The following is a 19789-nucleotide window of genomic DNA, read 5'->3' on the forward strand; positions in this document are numbered from 1 at the left end:
TGCGGCTCGTCAAACCCACTCCCCTGCCCCAGCGCACCTATGGCTGGTGCTGTCAGACGTTCCTGCAGCCGCCACTGACTCTTGGGCTCCAGTGGGGGGAAGGCAGAGAGGGAGTCGCTCCTGGAAGGGAGAGACTGGGGGGGCCCTGCCAGCCGGGGTGTGGAGGCCCCCTCTCCTGGAGGAGGGACAGACAGCTGAGGCCCTGCCCAGGCCCGGCCCCGCCCGCCCTCCTGCCCGCCCCCCGCCTGCGCCGCCCCTCACCTGCGATGTGCAGCAGCTGCAGCTCCCCACCCTGGCCTGCCAGGAGCAGCGGCCGCGGGAGGCCTGTGCGGGGCGGGGGCAGCAGCCGGGCCAGCAGGGGCGCGGAGGGGAGACCGTGGTTCCACTTCAGCAGGGGCACCAAGGGGAGGCGCTCATCCACCAGGTAGAGCGAGAACTGGAGGCCCAGGAAGAAGACAGAGGGGCCGTGACTGAGGAGTGGGAGAGAGGGACGGGACAGGTCCCCCTGGGTGGCCCCCTCCGGGGCCCCATGTGGCTCTCAGGCTAAGTCTCAGCACTCCAGGACCGGCCCTGACCACCTCTGCAGCGTCAGCTGCCCAGCCCCGCACAGGAGGCACCCCCGAGCAGGTGGCACTGTCCCCTGTCCTGATGGCCTTGCTGGGAGAAGGGCTCTCGAGAGAGGCTTTCACCCAGCCTCCCCCAACCTCACCTGACCCTGGCACATACGCCTGAGACACACCCACTAACACCCAGGGTCCTGAGGGGGCAGGGTGGAGCCAGACCTCCTCTCCCCTTCCGGACACGGGGGGACTGTCCAGCTCTGGCCATTGCCCCCACGCCCACGCCCTTCCCCCTTCCCCAGCAGCTGTCCAGGACCGTCTCCAGTGACCGCTGCGATGGTGCAGGACGGAAAGAAGGGGAAGGTGTCGCTCACCTGGGTGCAGATGAGGTGGAGCGTGGGGTGCAGACACTCGGGGCCGCACTCCCCCAGGTACTGGGTGAGCAGGACCCGTTCCCCTTTCTGGCATGACGCTTCTGCCCCTCCACGAAAAAGCAGCAGACCACAGCCCTGCGGGCCCTGGGGGACACGGCCAGGTCAGCCAGCCCACGGTCCGCCATCTCTGGTGCCACCTGCTGCAGCTGGCCCGGGGCTCGCTGGCCCTGCAGCTCATCACGACCTCTCGGGGGAAGCCCCCCCCCCCCGCCAAGGACCTGCTCTGTCCCCTCACCTGAGTGTCCACCATCTTCACTCCGGTGCGATCACCCACAGTCAGCACTCGAGGGTGGGCGGTGAAGTCTGCCCAACGCCAGGGAGAGGGGTCCCGGAACACAAGGGTCTCGGGGTCCTTGTAGATTTGCTGCAGCCTTGGGGAGACAGGCCAGCCATGGTGGGGAGACAGGCCAGCCATGGTGGGGAGACCGGCTGATGGGGGGAGGCTGGGGTGACCTGGCCTGGTGTCCAGGACATGGGCCGGGTTCTGCGGGAGCCGTTGGTTGGGGTGGAGGGCTTTTATGGGGAAGGGGCGTTACCCGTCCTGGGGAGTCCACAGACAGATGGCTCCGGAACGGCTGCAGATGGCCAGCTCTCCAGGCAGGTGAGGGCTACAGGGCACACACGTGATGAATGCCGGGCCACGCCCTTCTCCCACGCCCATCTCCACAGAGACCAGCCTCAGTGAGCCCCTCACCTGAGGCTGATCCCTGTGGCCCCCTTCTCGACCTGCAACACCTGGAGAGGGGCCGGCTGCCCCTGCTTACTGACCTTCCACAGGGCACAGTGGTAGTCAGAGCGGACAGCCAGCAGAGCTGAGGGATGGAGAGGGTCAGGGTCAGGGTCAGAGTCAGGCAACAGGTCAGTGAGCGGACGGGGGAGGTGTCTATGGGCCTTACCTTCTCCCTGCACGGTGCGGGTCACCACCTGCCGGACAGGTCCCCGGAGCCGGATATGGCCAGGGTCTCCGAGAACCCGGGGCTCACTGCCTGGGGTCAGGTTGACCTTCTGGAAGTCTGGGCATCTCGCTAAGGATAAGTTCATGTGTTATGGCCATTCAAGGTTCCCAACTTCCCACCTGTCCCTAGAGCATGCACAGCGAGGGAGGATACACAGCCTGTCCAGGGTGCCTCCTGCAGGATAGACCAGCTGCCCAGCCCCGGGCGTCCTGCCGGGCACCCAGGCCAGCGCGCCCCCAGTGCAGGCGTCGTCCAGGAGCAGCTGCTCCCACCGCAGGGCCAGCTCCTCATGCAGCAGCTCCCCCAGGAGGCTCGCCACCGACGTGCTGAGGATCGGGCCCCCAAGGATGGAGAACCGGCGCTGGCGGTGGCTGAGGTAAGCCCAGGGACAGCTGGGGGTGAGAGGAGGAGGGTCAGGCTGTGGGTGATGGGGAAGAGGGCGGGTACCATCCCGAGGGAGGCCAGGTGTAGCAGACGCATTCTCGGTCACCCTAGAACTTCTTCCTCTGGGAAACCAGCCCACCCGATTCCTGTGCTGCAGTCACATGATCCAGGCCCGGCCACAGGGATCGGCTCACGGCGGGCATGACACCCAAGCCAAGGCAAGCCGACCGCACTGTTCCCGGGACTTCTGCTGGTGCCTCAGGAAGGACACTAGCCCTTTCCCTGGAATCATAAACCATCTTGCTGCCGCTTGCAAACAGTCTGTCTAGGAATTAAGCCAAGCAGAGGCAGGAGGATGAGGAAATACAGAGGCAGAGCCCTGTTAACATCTGAGCACCTGGATGCAGCCGTGCCTGTAGCGCATGAACTTCCATTCTTTTTCCCTTACGTGGCTAGTGCAGCTGGGAGTTCTGTATGGGGCAGCGTGGCTCATGACTGCACGGGGGGTGTGGAAGCAGTTTGATGGAAACCAGCATCCAGGCCCTGGTTCCCTCCATAGCCCTACCACCAGCTAGGCACACTCATCCCATCCTTTCTCACTAGCCACTTGCCCCCAGGGCTGGTGTCCACCGAGGTCCTGGAGTAGCCTCTTCACGCTGACCACTGTCTTCTTCTTAGAGCGGCTCTGTGTGGAAAGGCCTCGTCAAGCTCACATGCCCTAGGGCTTACCCCGACAGGAAGCGGGGAGCCCCCTCTCCTGGCTGGCCAGGGGTTACTCACCCGTGCTCCCTCCAGTTTGAAATTCTCCAGCATCAGCTTCCCCAGGGGTGCAAAGGCTATGTCCCCATGGTCCCACAAGAACCGGCTGAGCTGCAGGAGGAAAGGAGGCCAGGTCACTAGGCACAGCCCCGGCCGCGTGGCACTGTCCGCCGTGGGGCCGCTTACCTGCTCAGTAACGTCCAGCACAGCTTGGGGCTGTCTACGGAACTGGTAACCTCCCCGGAAAAGCAGATCCTGGGCAGTCACACCGGGGTCCCAGGGATCTGAGGGGAGAGTGAGGCTGCGGAAGGGCCCGGAAATGGAACCAGGTGCCCTAGGTGCCTAGAGGTGCCAAGGGCCCTGTAGGGCAGAATTAGCAGGGAGAGGAAAGGCCTCGCGCGGGAGTTGGGGGAGAGGGGCAGCGGGGAGCAGCTTGGGAGGGGGCCCCAAGGCCGAGATTCTTACCGGCACCAGGAGGCAGCAAGGGCAGCGGCCCAGGGGTGTCCGGCTCCCAGAGCAGGCCCTTGGCCACGTGCGGCGCCGTGTTCTGAGGAAACACAACCGTGGCCACGAGAGAACAGTGAGTGTGTGCCGGGCCAGGCGCCGTCACCCACTCTTGTCTTTTATTAACTCATTTAATCCCCCCAAGGCACCGGCCAAACTGGTACTCCCCTGCATCGGCAGGCGGACTCTCAACCACTGCGCCACAGGGAAGCCCCATCGTCACTTTAATGGTGAAGACAATGGAGGCACAGCGAGGCCGTTCCTTGTCCCAGGCAGCAGCCACTAAAGAGAAGGCCTGGGATTTGAACCCAGGCAGTCTGACTTCAGTCTGTGCTCTCGACCTCCAGGCTGCACAGGCTCTCGCAGGCGCCCCTGGCCTTTGAGTCTCACTTACACTCAGGAGACCTTGTGGTCACTTACTTGGGACGCCCACAGGCTGCTCCATCCCACTGCGGGGCTGGCCTGAGACAGCTCAGCTCCACACCTGGGGACGGAAGAGCAGCAGGCAGGCGAGCAAGGCTCCCGCAGGGGCGGATCTGACGTAAGCCCTTCCTTGTCAAGGGAGCCCCTCCCGCCCAATGCCAGCGTCTCTTTTAAATTTCTCGCCCACTTGCCTCTGCCGGGCGTAATCCTTAACCAGCCTGTCTCCAAGTGGCAGCCAGATGGCTTAGGCTTCCGGGGAAAGAGCTGGCGTCCTTCGTGGCCCAGATCCCCCCCCCCACCCCTACTGTACGGTTTCGGCACCCTTCTGCTTTCGCTCAGAGCTGTTCTCACTTTGTAATGATTTTATCCATTTGTCTATTCTCACTCAACCTAACTCTGTTCCATGGGGCTGGGAGCGCATCTCACTTACTCATTCTGGATTCCCAGGGCCTGGTAAGGCACCTGGCACATAGTAGGGGCTATTCAGTGAGTATCTGTTGGACAAATAGAGGAAAAAAAGATGGGGGCCAACAGCTCCCGCTCAGTAAACCCTCTGCGGATGGCAGGGCATCCCAGGTCCCCAAAGGACGGGATTCTGGCTCAGCCTGTGTCTTAGCAGATTTGTGCCAATGCCACCCCACTCTGCACTCCTGCCAACTGGTGTGAATGCTAGGATGGGGGGCCAAGGGACGGCACCCACCCTGCAGCCACCAAGGCTCTCCCTGCCAACCTCACCTCAGAACCCTGGGGCAGGGACTCCGGCAGGGTCAGCGCGTCTCTCCAGCTGCACAGGAAGGACACGTCAGGGACATCGCTCAGACCAAGGGGGCCAGTCGTAAACAACGAGGGCGGGAGGGAGCTGGGGAAGTCCATCCTGGAAAACAGGAACCACCCTGGCCTTCCTCGGAGACCTGAACCTGACAGCCACTTCCGGGGTTCCTGGAGGGCGAAGAGCACCCTAAGAGGAGTACAATTTCTCTGGAGAAGCAGATAACAAAGAACAAATGACTATGTCACCTAATGCCTGATAGTAATAAGCGCTACGTTAAAACCAACCAACCAGCCAGGAGGGAGGGGATGGTGGTGGCCGAGGGGTGTGGTCTTAGCATCGTAAGAAGGTGGCGCTCAGCATACCCTGAGCTAATGACAAGGCCGCTGGGAAGAGGGTACAGCAAGTGCAGAAGTTCTGGGGCAGGAAGCGTGTGAGAAACAACTGGGCAGCCATGGACCGAACTAGGAGGTGAGTGACAGGCCGAAGTCAGACAGGTGGCGAGGGGTCCGCTTCCAGCATGCTCTTATGTATTAATTATAATTACACGTTCATAGACTACACACCCCACACTCTATGCTACGCTCCCAAGACAAACTCAAGTTCCCCAAAGCCAGAGACGAGTCTTATCTGTCTGCCTTCCCACTGTCAAGTACAGTAACTTCCAGAAAAAGGAACTGACTGTGTTGAATAATAATAAACTTATGTCAAAGGGCTTTGGTCAGTACAAAGTGCTCCAGAAGGATAAACAGCCATCATCCCTCTTTTTTATTACCTGCAAAAATAAGAGCAGTGCTCGCTCACTGAGCGCCAGCACCTGCCAGACACGGCACTACGGGTTGTACTCTTCTGCCCCGATTATGGAGTTCAGGAAACTGAGGCTCAGGAAAGAGCAACTTGCCCGAGGCCAGCAGCCTGATCCCCGCCCTGATTCCAAATCCAAGTTCTGCACCACCACTCTCCCACGCACCAGAAGCAAACACCAGCCTTAGAGTCTCAGAAGCAAAAACTTTTCCCCTCGGAACTGCATCTGCATCGTATCCATTCAGTCTGTAACCTCCGGACATCCATGTACCCTCGGCACCTGGCAAAGTGCCCACCACACAGTACATGCCAGGAAATACTTGCCAACTGAATGAATGTGTGTTTCTTAGGGCATGTGTCAGCCTCATTCTAATTGTGGTTTATAGGTACAGCCTTATTTCTTCTTCGAGACTGCTCTCCAGGGGCAGGAACTGTATCTGATTCATTTCTGAGTTCCTGGCATCTGGCTGTTGCAGCCATTCTCTTCCGCAGCAGGAGAGGACAGTGGCGGGAATGCGTCTTTTCACTGCAGGACCCTTTCACGCTATCTGCCGCTTAAAAGGAACACCATTGCCCTTCCTACTCACCTACAAAATCCTCCTCATCCTTCAGATTTTCAGTCAGGAAGCCTCTCCCAGTTCTCCCAATACTATCCCACAACACCCTGCATCCCTTCTCCAGAGCACACATTGCAATGTGGGATTAGATATTTAAAGGTAAAGCCGTTTAATTCCAAACTGCTCTAAGAGTCCCCATGGGGAAGAGCCTTTATTCCCAGTGCCTTGGTACTTACTACATGGTAACAATCAGTACATTATAACTGAAGGAGCAGGGCTTCCCTGGTGGCGCAGTGATTAAGGGTCCGCCTGCCAATGCAGGGGACACACATTCGAGCCCTGGTCCGGGAAGATCCCACATGCCATGGAGCAGCTAAGCCCGTGGGCCACAACTACTGAGCCTGTGCTCTAGAGCCCATGAGCCACAACTACTGAAGCCCGTGCACCACAAGTACTGAAACCCACGCGCCTAGAGCCTGTGCTCCGCAACAGAGAAGCCACCGCAATGAGAAGCCCACGCACTGCAACGAAGAGCAGCCCCCGCTCGCCACAACTAGAGAAAAACCCGTGCGCAGCAACGAAGACCCAACGCAGCCAAAAATTAATTAAAAATGAAAAAATTTAAATTAAAATTTAATTTTTTTAAAAAAATTTTAAACAAATGTTACTCATTGTTCTTTTTTTTAAATTTTATTTATTTTATTTATTTTTGGCTGCATTGGGTCTTCGTTGCTGCGCGCGGGCTTTCTCTAGTTGTGGCGAGCGGGGGCTACTCTTCGTGGCGGTGCGCGGGCTTCTCATTGCAGTGGCTTCTCTTGTTGCAGAGCACGGGCTCTAGGCGAACGGGATTCAGTAGTTGTGGCTCGCGGGCTCTAGAGCGCAGGCTCAGTAGTTGTGGAGCACTGACTTACTTGTTCCACGGCATGTGGGAATCTTCCTGGACCAAGACTTGAACCTGTGTCCCGTGCATTGGCAGGCGGATTCTTAACCACTGCGCCACCAGGGAAGCCCTAAAATTTTTTTTTAAAAACAAAAAAACCCAAAAACTGAAGGAACAAATCCAGGAATGAATGAAGGAGAGGAAAAAGGAGCCAAACAGCCTCAAACAAACGCAGGCAGGCTGAAGGCGCTGGTGGAGCCCACGACCTCAGAGAAGCCCCGAGACAAGACAGCCTCGACTTCCCGCCCTCGCCCTGGGCTCTCTCGGCCCGTTTAGACCGCCAAGGCTGCAGAATCAGTCGGGTCTGCATTCATGCCAGGCCGGGCACGACAAAAAGTGCGCCTGCAATGGGATGGGAGAGGGGATCCGGGCGGCTCTTCCCCTCAGACATCTACTCGCCCACTCCCTCCCTATCCACCTCTTCCCACTCCACCTCCAGGCCCCAGAATTTCAACCCAACAACAATAACAGAGGTCTCGCATCAAACGCCGTGCGCCAGACAGCTGTTGCTACCACGCTTTACATCGGTGGGATGTTCCCTACTCTATGAGCCGGCGGCTGCTAATACCCCACTTTGTAAACCCTGGGCGACTTGTCCCAAAGCCACAAAGCTTGGCGCCCGTGGACTTGAGCAGAGCGACCTGCCTCTCCGTCCCGTCCGGGCGGCATGCGTACTTACGTGGCCCCGGCCGTTCCGTGCTCGTCTGGGAAACGAACCTCCGCGTGACGCTCGCCTGACCCTCGAGCCACGAGGGAGCCCGAGAGTACCAACCTCCCTCCGGCGCCCTCGACAGGACCGCCCCACGACGGCGTTTACCCGTCGCTTGGGCTGGGCCGGAAGTGCTCCCTGAAAGGCAGGAAGTTCCGCCTCCCAGCCTGGCCTCACGGGCGCTCCAGAGCGCCACCTCCCGGGCGGAGGGGGAATGCGAGTGCAGGCGACGCTGTGGGCCGTAGAAATCAAATGCCTTCAAATCTCAATAGTGAAGTCCAGGTTGACGGGCGTGCGAAACTCACCTCTGCTTAACTAACTTCCTACTTTACAGAATTGTTGCATTAATTCACTCAACAAACACTGAGCACCTACTATAAGCCAGGCACTTTATTGGTCAGTAGGAATCCTACTGACTGTCTTTATATCCTGTGAAGCAGGCTTTCCAAATAGGAGTACAGGTACTGCTGGGAATGCATGAGGCTTTCCCAGTAGTCAGGCAAATACAGCTTTAGGCACTGGTTCCCAGATTCTAGCATGCATCAGCATCAACTGGAGGGTGTGTTAAAACAGAGTTTCTGGGCTTCCCTGGTGGCGCAGTGGTTGAGAGTCCACCTGCCGATGCAGGGGACACGGGTTCGTGCCCCGGTCCAGGAAGATCCCACATGCCGCGGAGCGGCTGGGCCCGTGAGCCATGGCCGCTGAGCCGGCGCGTCCGGAGCACAGGCTCCGCAACGGGAGAGGCCACAACAGTGAGAGGCCTGCTTACCGCAAAAAAACAAACAAACAACAACAACAACAACAGAGTTTCTGATTCAGTGAGCCCGGGGTGGGGCCTGATAATTTGTATTCCTGAGTTCCCAGGTGACGCTGATACTGCTTGTCTGGGGGCCAAGCTTTAAGAGCTACTGTGCGATCATAAATATCACCCTTATCCAGCCCAGTAGTTTTCAGACCTGAGCATGCATCAGAATCCCCTGGAGGGCTTGTTATAACCTTTTGCTGGGCCACACCCCCAGCGTTTTCTGGTTCAGTAGGTCTCGGATGTGATCCAGGAATTTGCATTTCTTTTTTTTTTTATTCAACTTTTTTTTCATTTAAATGAATTCCTCTTAGAATTTAGTCCCAGAAAAAAACTTTCTTCTTACAAACTTTTTGCTACTTCTTTTTTTTTTAAGAATTCCACATATTACTTATTTTAAATTTAATTCCATTTTTTTTAATTGGAGTAAAATTGCTTTACAATGTTGTGTTAGTTTCTTCTGTACAATGAGGTGAATCAGCTGTCTGTGTACCTATATCCTCTCCCTCTTGGACCTCCTTCCCACCCCCACCCCCAATCCACCCATCTAAGTCGTCACAGAGCACCGACCTGCACTCCCTGTGCTATACAGCAGGTTCCCACTAGCTAGCTATTTTACACATGGTAGTGTATTTATGTCAAACCTAATCTCCCAATTCGTCCCACCCTCCCCTTCCCCCCCAAAATTTGCATTTCTAATGAGTTTCCAGTGATGCTGATGCTGCTGGTCTGGGCACTACACTTTGAGAACCATTACTTTCAAGAGTCAATTTCCAAATTCTTGGCTTCCATCTATATAGATTTTATCTGGGAGGTGCTTGGCTTCGGAAGCTTCGAGCTTTTTTCTCCTCCGTGGAGTGTTGCCTGAGATGAGCGCAGAACAAGGGGGCTATTCCAAAAAGCAGAGTCCCTGCAGGAGAAAGTTCACATAAGACTAAGAAAAGCAGGCTCAGTAAGAAGTAGTGATGGAAGGGTTCAGGAGAGGGTCTGTTTATATATTATATTTTTTCAATTCTTTATTATTTTTATTATTGTTATTATTATTTTTGGCTGCAGCATGCGGGATCTCAGTTCCCCAACCAGGGATCGAACCCATGACCCCTGTAGTGGAAGCAGAGTCTTCACAACTGGACCGCCGGGGAAGTCCCAGGGGCTCACAGTGTTATGTTCGTTCATCTGAGTCCTGGTTACATGGCTCTGTGCCGTGTGTGAAAATTCATTGAATGATCCGTGCACTTTTCTGCGTGTATGTTATACTTCAGTAAAGAATCTTTTTTAAAAAGAAAAGGAAAAAGGAAGAAAACTGCTGGCTGTGACACTTGATATTACTGAGACTTCAACCTCTAGGTCAGCCTTCTACCTTAGAAATAGAGTCCAGAAGTCCCTCTACGAGGGCAGGGATTCTTCCGTCTGTGTTGGTCCCTGACATATCCCAAACAGCCAGAAGATGCTTCATGCATATTTGAATCAACGGAAGAGGGCATGAATGAGATGGCTCTTCTGAGAAAGTATCAACACATTTACTTCAATTGAAAAAGCTAAGTCAGACTATTTCTGATGAGAAGTAATTCCATTTTAGCTGAGTGCTTTGTCTATGAGAGTAAGCTTTGACGATTAAATCATTTGGAGGGTGTTTTTCCTAAATGGAATAAGCTAAGTCTGCATCTCCGTGGTTTTGGTGAAAACATATTGGAAAGATGATTACAATATACAATAAACTAGAAATTGCACCTTTCGTAACTCCGTGTGACTAAATAATTGGGGGATACATAGTCTTTCAAAATTATTTTAGGGGTATATATGCCAAAAATATTGAAGGCCTTTTATACTAGTTTCCTATTGCTGTTGTAACAAATTACCACAAACTTAGTGGCTTTAGACAACAAAACATCATACAGTTCTGGAGGTCAGAAGCCTGAAATGGGTCTCACTGGGCTAAAATCAGGGTGTCAGTAGGGCTGTGTTCCTTTCCGAAGGCTGTAGGGAGACTTATCTTTTTTTTTTTTTTTTCGCCTTTTTCAGCTCTGAAAGCTGCCTACACACCTGGGCTCATGGCCCCCTTCCATCTTCAAAGGCAGCAATGACCAGTTGAATCTTTCTCACAGGCCATCTCTGATTTTGACTCTTCCGTCTCTTTCTGGTTTAAGGACCCTTGTGATTACATTGGGCCCACCCAGCTAATCTCCCTCTCTTAAACTCAGCTGATTAGAAGCCTTAATTCCATGTGCAATCGTAATTTCCCCTTGCCATATGATGTAACAGAGTCATAGGCTGAGGCGATCATGATGTGGACATCTTGGGGGTACCATTATTTTGCCTACCACATCACTATTCACATCATCCATCCAGCTTCTGCTCGGGGAGGCCAATTCCATTTCCTCCTTCCTTCTTCCCTTTCTATAAACAAGCTGTTAGATTTCCTCCTGTTACTGATATATACTTAACATGCAGTAAAGTGTACAAGTCTTAAGTGTACACTCATCAAGTTCTTACATACATATAAACCCACATAACTACCACCCAGATCAAGAGAGAGAACATTTCCATCACTGCAGAAAATTCCCTGGTGCCTCTTGCCAGTCAATACCTCCTTGAAGAAGTTACCACGATTCTGACTCATCACCACAGATGAATTTTGGCAGCTCCAGAACTTTATATAAATAGCATCATGTGGAAGATAGTCTTTTTAGTCTGGCTTCTTTCACTCAACACGCATATGTGATTGTTAGCACAAAGTTAGCTTGTTTATTTTTTTAAAAAATTATTACTGAGTAATAGTCCATTGTCTGAATATATCACCATTTGTTTGTGTAGTTTCCTGCTGGTGACGTTTCTGGGTTTGGTGACTCTGGTGAAGTCTTTGTGGATTTGTGTAGTCCTCATTCCACTACTGAACACCTGCTATGCTGTTCCTCTACTAGGTATAATTCTGCTCTCTGGGCTACACACGAAAGAAAAACCATAATTCCTGATGCCAATCCTTGAAACGTTTGGGAGTTTGCATCTATGCCGCTCCCTGCAGCTGCTCTTCCCGAGTCAAATGTTACTGGTTCTACCAACTGCTCCTCCTATGCCTCTGTATCCACACTGCCCCAATCCTGGCTAGTGTTCTCAGACCCAAAGGTAGCAATCAGCAGCCGCGGCAACAGTGACAAAGCTTACAGACGGTAAACTGAATCATTGGTCACGTTTTCCCATGCACTGCCTCGAAGACTGTTAAAATTTCCAACCCCTTCGAGTAACTGCGTTGCATCGTAGCAGGCCATATGTAAATTGTCTTCATCCCTAACTTCATTTTATTTTTGTTTTATCTCCTTCATCCCTAGTCCCTCATCTTAAAGCACTGCTGTCTTGCGATATTTTTAGGAACCAACCCAAAATCCCTTCTGGAAAAAAAAAAAAAAAAATCGGGGGGTGGATGGGTGGACAGGGTACCAGATGAGTAATTTTAGCTAGAGCACACATCGAGCATTTACAGTTGGTTTCAGGAAGGCCTACGGTGAACAGTTTTTAAATGTAGGTCCTAAAGATTCTGTGGGGCTGCTGCAATTGAAAACACCTTCATTTATCAAAAGAGGCCTGACTTTCCACCTCCCCCCGCCCCTCCGCCCCCGCCAGGTTCAATCAAGCAGCTGGGGGCAGGCTGGCATGATATGGCGTGATTTGGGAGGCATCCTAGGATGGGAGCAGGGGTGAGGTGCTGGACTTGTGTCCCCAGACCCCTCCCCTGGTCCTTGCCTCCCCAATACCAGGCAAGGGCGGAGAAGAAGCTAATGGGAGTGCCCAGTGCCCCATCCCCACCTCACACCTGAAGCCCCGCCCCCCGGATGTAGGATGTTGGTCAGGTGGCCACTCAGTCCACATCCAACGGTTTGGGAGACTGGCCTTTCCATTGGCTGGGCACACTGTCGGCCACAGCTTTATGGGCTCTCATTGGCTAGGAGAGAGGTAGGAGGCGGAGCTCTCCATGCGCTGTCTGTCGTGTCACGTGCTCCCCATGCGCGAGCTCGCTTTCGCGTGTAAAAGGGCCCGGGTGGCGTGAGAACGTGCCCACTGTCCTCTCGGGTCCTCGCGTCCGGCCATGGCTTCACAGGCCAGCGCAGCCCTGGGCGCGAACGCCGGTGCCCGCAGGAAGACCCGCCTGGCGGCGTCATTGCAGATCAGCCCTGGGCCCAGCCCCAGGAGGCCTTCGGCCAACCTGGGCCAAGACCCCTGGGAGATCGTGCCCGCTCCCAACTCAGACGACGCCGAGCAGGGCGGGCAGCTCCAGGCCTCGGCGACGGGGCATGGTGGGCCTGGGGTGGGGGCCCGTGTCTGGGAACTGGGGGCAGCCAGGGCACAGGAAGACTCGAGGGGAAGGATGCGGAGGTCCCACAGGGTCTCCTTTCCGTCCGCCGGGCCCGCCGGAGAGTTCCCGACGGCGGCCAGACAGCTGGGCCTACAGATCAAAGACCCGCCACCGGGCCAGGCCGTGGCCTTGCTTACTCAGTGCGCGGCCACTCTGGGAGTCTCCCTGATCTTCCGAGAGAACCAAACAGCAGGTGAGGCCCAGGGGGCTGGGACGGCCGCGTGCCCTGGGCCGACCCCAGATGAAGGGAGGAGGACTGTGAGTTGGGCCTGAGCCTGGGGCCCGAGGGTAGGCCCTGCTGTGAGCAGCGCGGTGCCAGGAGCACCAGGTACATCAGATTTCTAACTGGCAGGTCATGGCCACATCTGAAGCTTGGGTTGCTTAAAGGACCTGCCTCAAGCTACCCCAGCCTTTCAGCAGGCTTTTCTGAGGGCCAGTTACATACAGTTAGAGTTGCCATGCCAGCACTGGAGAGGAGATACCTGAGCGAGGGCCAGCCCCAAAGTCAAAGACGTTATCAAACACAGCGTGATGATGGCAACACCGCAAAGAGATGTAATCATTACAGTCCTCCCCCTGCCCTCCCCAAGAGCAATACACCAGGTCCTAAATTCAGGTTCCCAACTTTAAGCCAGGACATTCCCTGCTTCTCATGAGGCAGCAAGAGAATCATCGCTTAAGCTTTTGGGAGCATTTGTAAAACCTCCTAGGAGAACCCCAATGGAACAGCTCAAAAAGAGATAATGTGTTCAAAACCTACCCGGGATTTGTTTTCATCAGGTATGGCAAGACAGCAGACGTGAGAATGATTGCCATGAAGGAAAAAGGAAATACAGATCCCTAGAAACAGGAGACACAGCTTGCCATGCCGGACCATGTGGGAAAGGATGGGGGTGGTCCGGAGGTAGAGGAGAGGGCAGAGCCCAACCCCACAGCCTTTATGGGGTTTTCTTGGGACAGAACGGTTGAGGCAGGGTAGGGACGCAGAGGAAGTTTAGGATTGAGGCAGGCAAGACAGTAAGTTTAGGGGTTAGGGGTTGGTTCCTAGTTGTCTAGTACCTGGTCTGGGGGGGGTGTGATTTAGGGTGTGGGGAGTGTTGGCTTGTGTGAGAGTTTGATGGTTGGGGCGCGAGCTCTGGATTGGTTGGTTTCTATATGAAAGGGCGTGCTTGCAGGGGACTCATCTGCTATGTCCAGGAATTAGCTAGCCCTGGGAGGGTCAGTCTCTCCAGGATCAAATCCCCAAATGCCAGAGCATCGGGAATACAGAAGTAAGGACATCGGTTCAACAGCAGTGATGCTAGCTAACGTTCACGAGTTCTGGAGATGGGCCAGGTGTTGTTTGAAGGCCTTCAGACAGTAACTCCTGGAGTCCTCACAAGTAATCCTCGAGGGAGCACAATACCGTTACCACCACTTTACCCATGGGGAGACTGAGGCCAGAGGGGCTGTAGCCCAGAGGGGGCACTCTGCATTCAGAGCCTGTGCTGAACCACTGGGTAATATCGGCCCCTCCCTTCTGCCTAAGGTCCCCCTTTCCACCGTTTACATGCATAGGCATATTTTCAGTCATTTTTATTTTTTATTTTGGTAAAATTTCAAAGACTAGTATAAAAGAGTTCCCATAAACTCTTCATCCAGTTTCTGCAGTTCACATTTGCCACACTTACTTTGTGTATGTCTCTCTCCCTCCCTCCCTTCTATATATTTATATATGAATATCCACATTAATTTGTCGTGCTCAATCTGAACACTGATTTACTGCTCCTTAAACACTTCAGTATGTATTTCCTAAGAACAAGGACATCGTCTTATATAATGGCAGTCCAGTGATCGAATTCTGGAAGTTGGACATTGATATGATCCTATTAGCTAATTACCGTTCACATTCAATTTTTGCCACTGGTCACAATAAGGGCCATTTTTTCCCAACCCAGCAGGACCTATCACATTAGCTCTTACACCTCTTTAATCTCCTTTCATCTGAAACAATTCCTCGGAGTGTCTCTGGCTTCAGGACATTGATGTTTTTGCAAAGTAAGGGCCGGTTGTTCTGTAGAAATTCCGTTCACTTGGGTCTGTTTCCGCAGGATTGGGTTCAGGTGATGCATACCCGGCAGGAGCACCCGTAGGAACCTCGTGGCCCTGGCTGTGCATCCCACCAGCAGACCTGAGACCTGTTTGTCCTACCCCTGGGATGTCAGCTGGGAGGGCCTCACTAGGGTGGCGTCTGCCAGGTGTCTTCACTTCCCCCTGGGTGCGTCATCAGTCATCCGAGGGGGGCATCTCCAGATGGCGTGACTATCCTGTTCCCCAGAACACCATCACCTCGTGGCTCTAGCAGCCTTTGATGATTGTTGCCAGATTTAATTGTCACCCCGTTGGCTGCCGTGGATTCCTGATGCTAGCCTTCCTTCTGCATCTACTAGTTGGCATTTTTTTTTTTTTTTTTTTTTTTTGCGGTACGCGGGCTTCTCACTGTTGTGGCCTCTCCCGCTGCAGAGCACAGGCTCCAGGCGCGCAGGCCCAGCGGCCATGGCTCACAGGCCCAGCCGCTCCGCGGCATGTGGGATCCTCCCGGACTGGGGCACGAACCCGTGTCCTCCGCATCGGCAGGCGGACTCTCAACCACTGCGCCACCAGGGAAGCCCCTAGTTGGCATTTTTGATGCCCTTTTAAAGTAGGTGAATCTCTGTGCTAGGGAGGGGCACTGAAATGTGGGTTCTCTTCTAAAAGGGAGCCCTTCGGGCAACCAGTTTAGCAGCAGGTACCAGCAAATACCACGAACGGAACTAAATTTATGCCCTTTGACCAAGTGATCCCAGTTCTAGGATTTTTCATCTGTCTCTTTTGTGTCATAAGTAACACCTGAAGTGGTAGGGTTTGGAAGATGACCCTTTCAAATGTAGAAAAGAAATAGAGCTGTGTGTTTGGGGGAAGACAGGGGACCTTCATCCTGGGAACAGTGCAGCCCTGGATGTGGGTCCTGGCACCACCTGGGCACGCAACCTGCCCCTTGTGTGCCCCCTCTGTAAAGTGGGGTCATAGGGCGCTGTTTCAGAGGGCCTAGTGAGGATTCTGAGTGGGCATGGCCTGGGTGGAGGTCCGCAGGCCTGTCACCTTGTCATTCTTGTCCTGCTCACTAGCAGGTGTCATGGCCCTCTTAGAAGGGGCCCATGATGCGGACAAGGTGCGTGGTGCTACTTCTCAGCCCCTCCTTCCCCAGACCCCTGCTTGCCCTTCTCCATGTCCGTGGAGCTGGATGGGGTGGTCTGCCCTGCAGGCACCGCCTACAGTAGGGCAGAGGCCGAGCAGCAGGCAGCGCTGGCTGCCCTCCACTACATCCAGCATCGGCTGGAGAGCCCAGGTACCGGGGGAGGGGACCCAGGGCCCTGAGCCCCGGCGGGGGGCAGATGCACGTGTGTGGGGAGGGGGGAGTCGCTGCGGAGACCATCTGGGCATCAGGACCCGGCCCACAGGGAGCTGACCTGGCCCTAACGTCCTTTGAAGGATGTTAGCAGTTCCTGAGGACAGGGACTGCTGGGGGCAGCCCAGGAACTTTGGGCTTCTGGAGGATGAGCCCCCCCCACACACACACACTGCTTGCCAGTGGGACTTCTGGGATTCCTGAAGGACACAGGACAGGAGGGCAGACCCCAGCACCTACGGCAGCCCGCCCCTTGTCTGTCTTCCAGAGACCCCAAAGACCCCCAGCTGGCCTCCACTCGCCCCCCTGAGCATTGGTAGGTGGGCCCCCATTGACCTGACCCCTGGCACGGGAGGGGCGTGGCCTGTGGGCCCCCCACCGCCGCCCTCTCCCTCACCCTCAGAGAACATCCTGACCCACGAGCAGCGCTGCGCGGCCGTGGTCAGCGCCGGCTTTGACCGCCTGGTGGACGCGAGCTCGCAGTACTGGGCCTGCAAAGGGACTGTGGCCGCAGTCATCCTGGAGAGAGGTAGGGCTGGCCCTGCCCCTCACCTCGGAAGGCCTCTGGGCCTCTTGCCTCAGTCTAGTCATCTCTGCCCCCTTCCCCGCAGAGGTCCCGGGCGCCCAGGGCCACGCCAAGGAGATCTACCAGCTGGTGGCGCTGGGCACCGGCAGTGGCAGCTGTGCCGGGTGGCTGGACTTCTCGGGCCGACAGCTCCACGACTGCCACGGGCTGGTGGTGGCCCGCCGGGCCCTGCTGAGGTGAGGGGTCGGGAGGACCCTCTGTGGCCGCTCCAGGTGGGCCGGGCCGCCCCAGCTGCTGCTCCTTCCGCCCCCAGGTTCCTGTTTCGGCAGCTCTTGCTGGCCACGCAGGGGGGCCCCAAGGGCAAGGAGCAGTCTGTGGTGGTCCCCCAGCCGGGGTCCGGGCCCCCCTTCGCCCTCAAGCCCCGGATCTTCCTGCACCTGTACGTCAGCAACACCCCCAAGGGAGCTGCCCACGACATCTAGTATGTGGCGCGCCCGGGGAGGGCCGTGTGGGCGGGGGTGGGGAGAGCGGCCCTGAGCCCCGCGTCCTCCTCCCGCACAGCTGCCACCTCCGCCTGCAGGCCCACATCCAGGGGCGGCTGATGCCCGTGTGCTACGTGGCCCCTGCGCTCCGCGACACCCACGTGGGCTGCCTCTCAGCCAGCGACAAGTTGGCACGCTGGGCCGTGCTGGGGCTGGGCGGTGCACTGCTGGCCCACTTCCTGCCCCCCGTCTATGCCAGCAGCCTGGTCCTGGGTGAGGCCCGAGGGCGGGAGGGCTGAGGCGGGCTGGGGCGGGCTGGGGGGTGGGGTGGGGGGGTGCGGGTGCGGGGGAGCGTGGCGGAGACTCAGGTCTCGTCCTGGGCCTTCTGTCCCCCCAGCCGACCCCTGCCAGAACACCCCGGCCCTGGGCAGGGCCATCCACGCCCGGCCTGACCTCGACGGCGCCTTGGGGCCATGCCTGCCGCCCCCCTACACCCGGACCATGCTGCACCTGTTTGCGGGGCCCTCGGTGGCCCCCTCCGACCTCCCCTCCAACACCTGCCAGGGCCTGAGCCTCAACTGGAGCCTGGGGGACCCTGACGTCGAGGTGGTGGATGTGGCCACCGGGCGTGTGAAGGCCGAGTGAGCGGGGCCCGGGCGGGGGGGCAGCGGGACGGGCGCCTGGTGGTGGGGGTCCCCGGCCCCCTGCCCGTGGGGAAAGAGATCGCATCTAGCTGCCAGCCTCTTACCGGTAATGTGACCCACCCCGTGACCCACCCCCCGGATTGTCACGGCGTGGGTGGTGTGCGGGGCATGGAGTGGGCCTGTTAGTTTTGTCCTCCCTTGCCCTCCCCCGACGTTCGGTCCCTTTCTCTCCATCCCCAGCGCTGCCCTGGGGCCTCCATCCCGCCTCTGCAAGGCTGCCTTTCTCTGGGCCTTCCGCCAGGCTGCCCGTGCTCTCGGGAAGTCCCACCTCCTGGCCTTGAAGACCTACGAGGCAGCCAAGGTCAGCTGCTTCCCTGCCCGCAGCCCCTTTCTCCTGCACCCCCAGCAGGCACCCTCTCTCCACCGTCTCATCTCCTGCCCTAGGCTGGGCCCTACCAGGAGGCTCGCCAGCAGCTGTCTCTCCTCCTGGACCAGCAGGGCCTGGGGGCCTGGCCCTCGAAACCACTGGTGGGCAAGTTCAGAAACTGAAACAGACGTCCGGCCCGAGGTCCCTGAGCCCAGGCGGAGCTTGCTGGAGGAGGGCCGTTTCTGGGCGGGGGCACGGGGCGGGGGAGGGTGGCGCACGGGGACACAGGGTGAAGCTGGGGGTGGAGGGAGGGCCTGGAGTGCTGGAGAGGTGGGGCGGCTGCATATTCGGGTCTTGCATAAAGAAGCTGTTTCTGGTAGTTCTGTGTGTTGTTGGCTTTCTGGCGGGGAAGAGGGGAGTCGTAGCCCCTCGGTTTGTGAAGGGAGAAGGCCCCGTGGTGGCCGGGGCTCGGCTGGAGCCTCCTCACAGAATCACTGCGTCGTCGCCCAGCCTTCGCGCCTGGGGGCGGCAGTGTGGTGTCCTGGGCGGCGGGTGTGGGAGCCTGTCCTCCCTGGTCTCCTTCCTTTCCCAGGACTCGCCCGGCAGGGTTGGGGGAGAAGGGTGGCACCTGGCCAGAGGAGGCAGCCACGAGGCCCGTAGAGCCAGCTGGGTCCGGCCAGCCGCTGCCGGGAAGAGTGGCTTTGGGAGAAGAGGCGGCCCCAGGCAGGCGGCAGCCCCAGTTCCTGCCCTCTGCGTCCTCTGGGTTCCCGCGAGTGGGTGGGGCAGCGCTGGGCGCCAGCAGGAGGCTCACGCAGAGCTGAGCCCAGGCTTTCTCCGGCCGCCCCAGCTGTCACACTGGCTGAGGCTGTGACCGGCCCGAGCCCCTGTGCCCGCTGGATGGGGGCTGCCTAGCCTGCCTCTCAGGCCAGGTGGGCGGGTCTCCTTCCTTCTCCTCGGGGGGCTGCAGTGAGTCTGTGGGGACTACCGGGCTGTCCAAGGACCTTGAGTGTGGAGGGAAATGCTGTACACTTCACATGTGCACACACGCACACGTGCACACACACCCACGCACAGGTCTGCAGGCCTGGGCGCCACCCCAGCCTGGGCAGGGCCTGTTGAGCGGGAGTACAGGCAGCTTTGAGGTCTGGGGACCTGGGGCCAGGGGGGCTTGAGGACCACACCAGCCCGCAGCTCCACACCCTGTGGCCGGACGCTCCCTGCTCCCTCAGCAGTTCCAGGGTTTAGAACTACAGACTGCTCTCCCTGGTGGGCTGGGAAGCTGGGCCAGGCCGGAGCAGATGATGGAGCCCTGGAATCGCATCCCCTCCCTCCAAGCCACCTCCCGGCCCCGGGTGTGTGTGGCCTCAGCTGCCGCTTAACCTCGGTGCACTTGG

At 57.0% G+C, this 19789-nt stretch overlaps 2 protein-coding genes across 4 annotated transcripts in view; one reads left to right on the forward strand and one right to left on the reverse strand.

Annotated features, from left to right (window-relative positions):
- The window catches only part of TAF1C (TATA-box binding protein associated factor, RNA polymerase I subunit C), a 31322-nt gene extending 23419 nt beyond the window's left edge, over positions 1-7903 (reverse strand). The window contains exons 1-14 of one of the 3 annotated variants that reach the window (XM_060288588.2): positions 7770-7903; positions 4756-4998; positions 3559-3640; positions 3280-3377; positions 3115-3204; positions 2946-3019; positions 2104-2342; positions 1891-2007; positions 1689-1806; positions 1531-1602; positions 1230-1365; positions 935-1078; positions 262-436; positions 38-175 (exon numbers count right to left, since the gene is read on the reverse strand). In XM_060288588.2, coding sequence (XP_060144571.1) covers positions 38-175; positions 262-436; positions 935-1078; positions 1230-1365; positions 1531-1602; positions 1689-1806; positions 1891-2007; positions 2104-2342; positions 2946-3019; positions 3115-3204; positions 3280-3377; positions 3559-3640; positions 4756-4893 — 1621 coding nt within the window. In that variant the 5' untranslated portion in view covers positions 4894-4998; positions 7770-7903. Of the gene's footprint in view, positions 1-37; positions 176-261; positions 437-934; positions 1079-1229; positions 1366-1530; positions 1603-1688; positions 2008-2103; positions 2343-2945; positions 3020-3114; positions 3205-3279; positions 3378-3558; positions 3641-4755; positions 4999-7769 lie in introns of those variants that run through there. The other 2 variants (XM_030863191.3, XM_060288589.2) reach the window with 2 other exon arrangements.
- A 4779-nt stretch (positions 7904-12682) lies between these two features.
- Positions 12683-18577, forward strand: ADAD2 (adenosine deaminase domain containing 2). Its single transcript, XM_060288307.1, has 10 exons — positions 12683-13142; positions 16176-16316; positions 16645-16692; positions 16780-16905; positions 16988-17138; positions 17216-17383; positions 17431-17657; positions 17782-18025; positions 18269-18389; positions 18473-18577. The coding sequence occupies exons 1-10, from the start codon at positions 12683-12685 to the stop codon at positions 18575-18577; spliced, it is 1791 nt and encodes a 596-aa protein (XP_060144290.1).
- The last annotated feature ends 1212 nt before the right edge of the window (positions 18578-19789 follow it).

The sequence above is a fragment of the Globicephala melas genome, chromosome 19, assembly GCF_963455315.2.
Source record: "Globicephala melas chromosome 19, mGloMel1.2, whole genome shotgun sequence".
Taxonomy (NCBI): Eukaryota; Metazoa; Chordata; class Mammalia; order Artiodactyla; family Delphinidae; genus Globicephala; species Globicephala melas.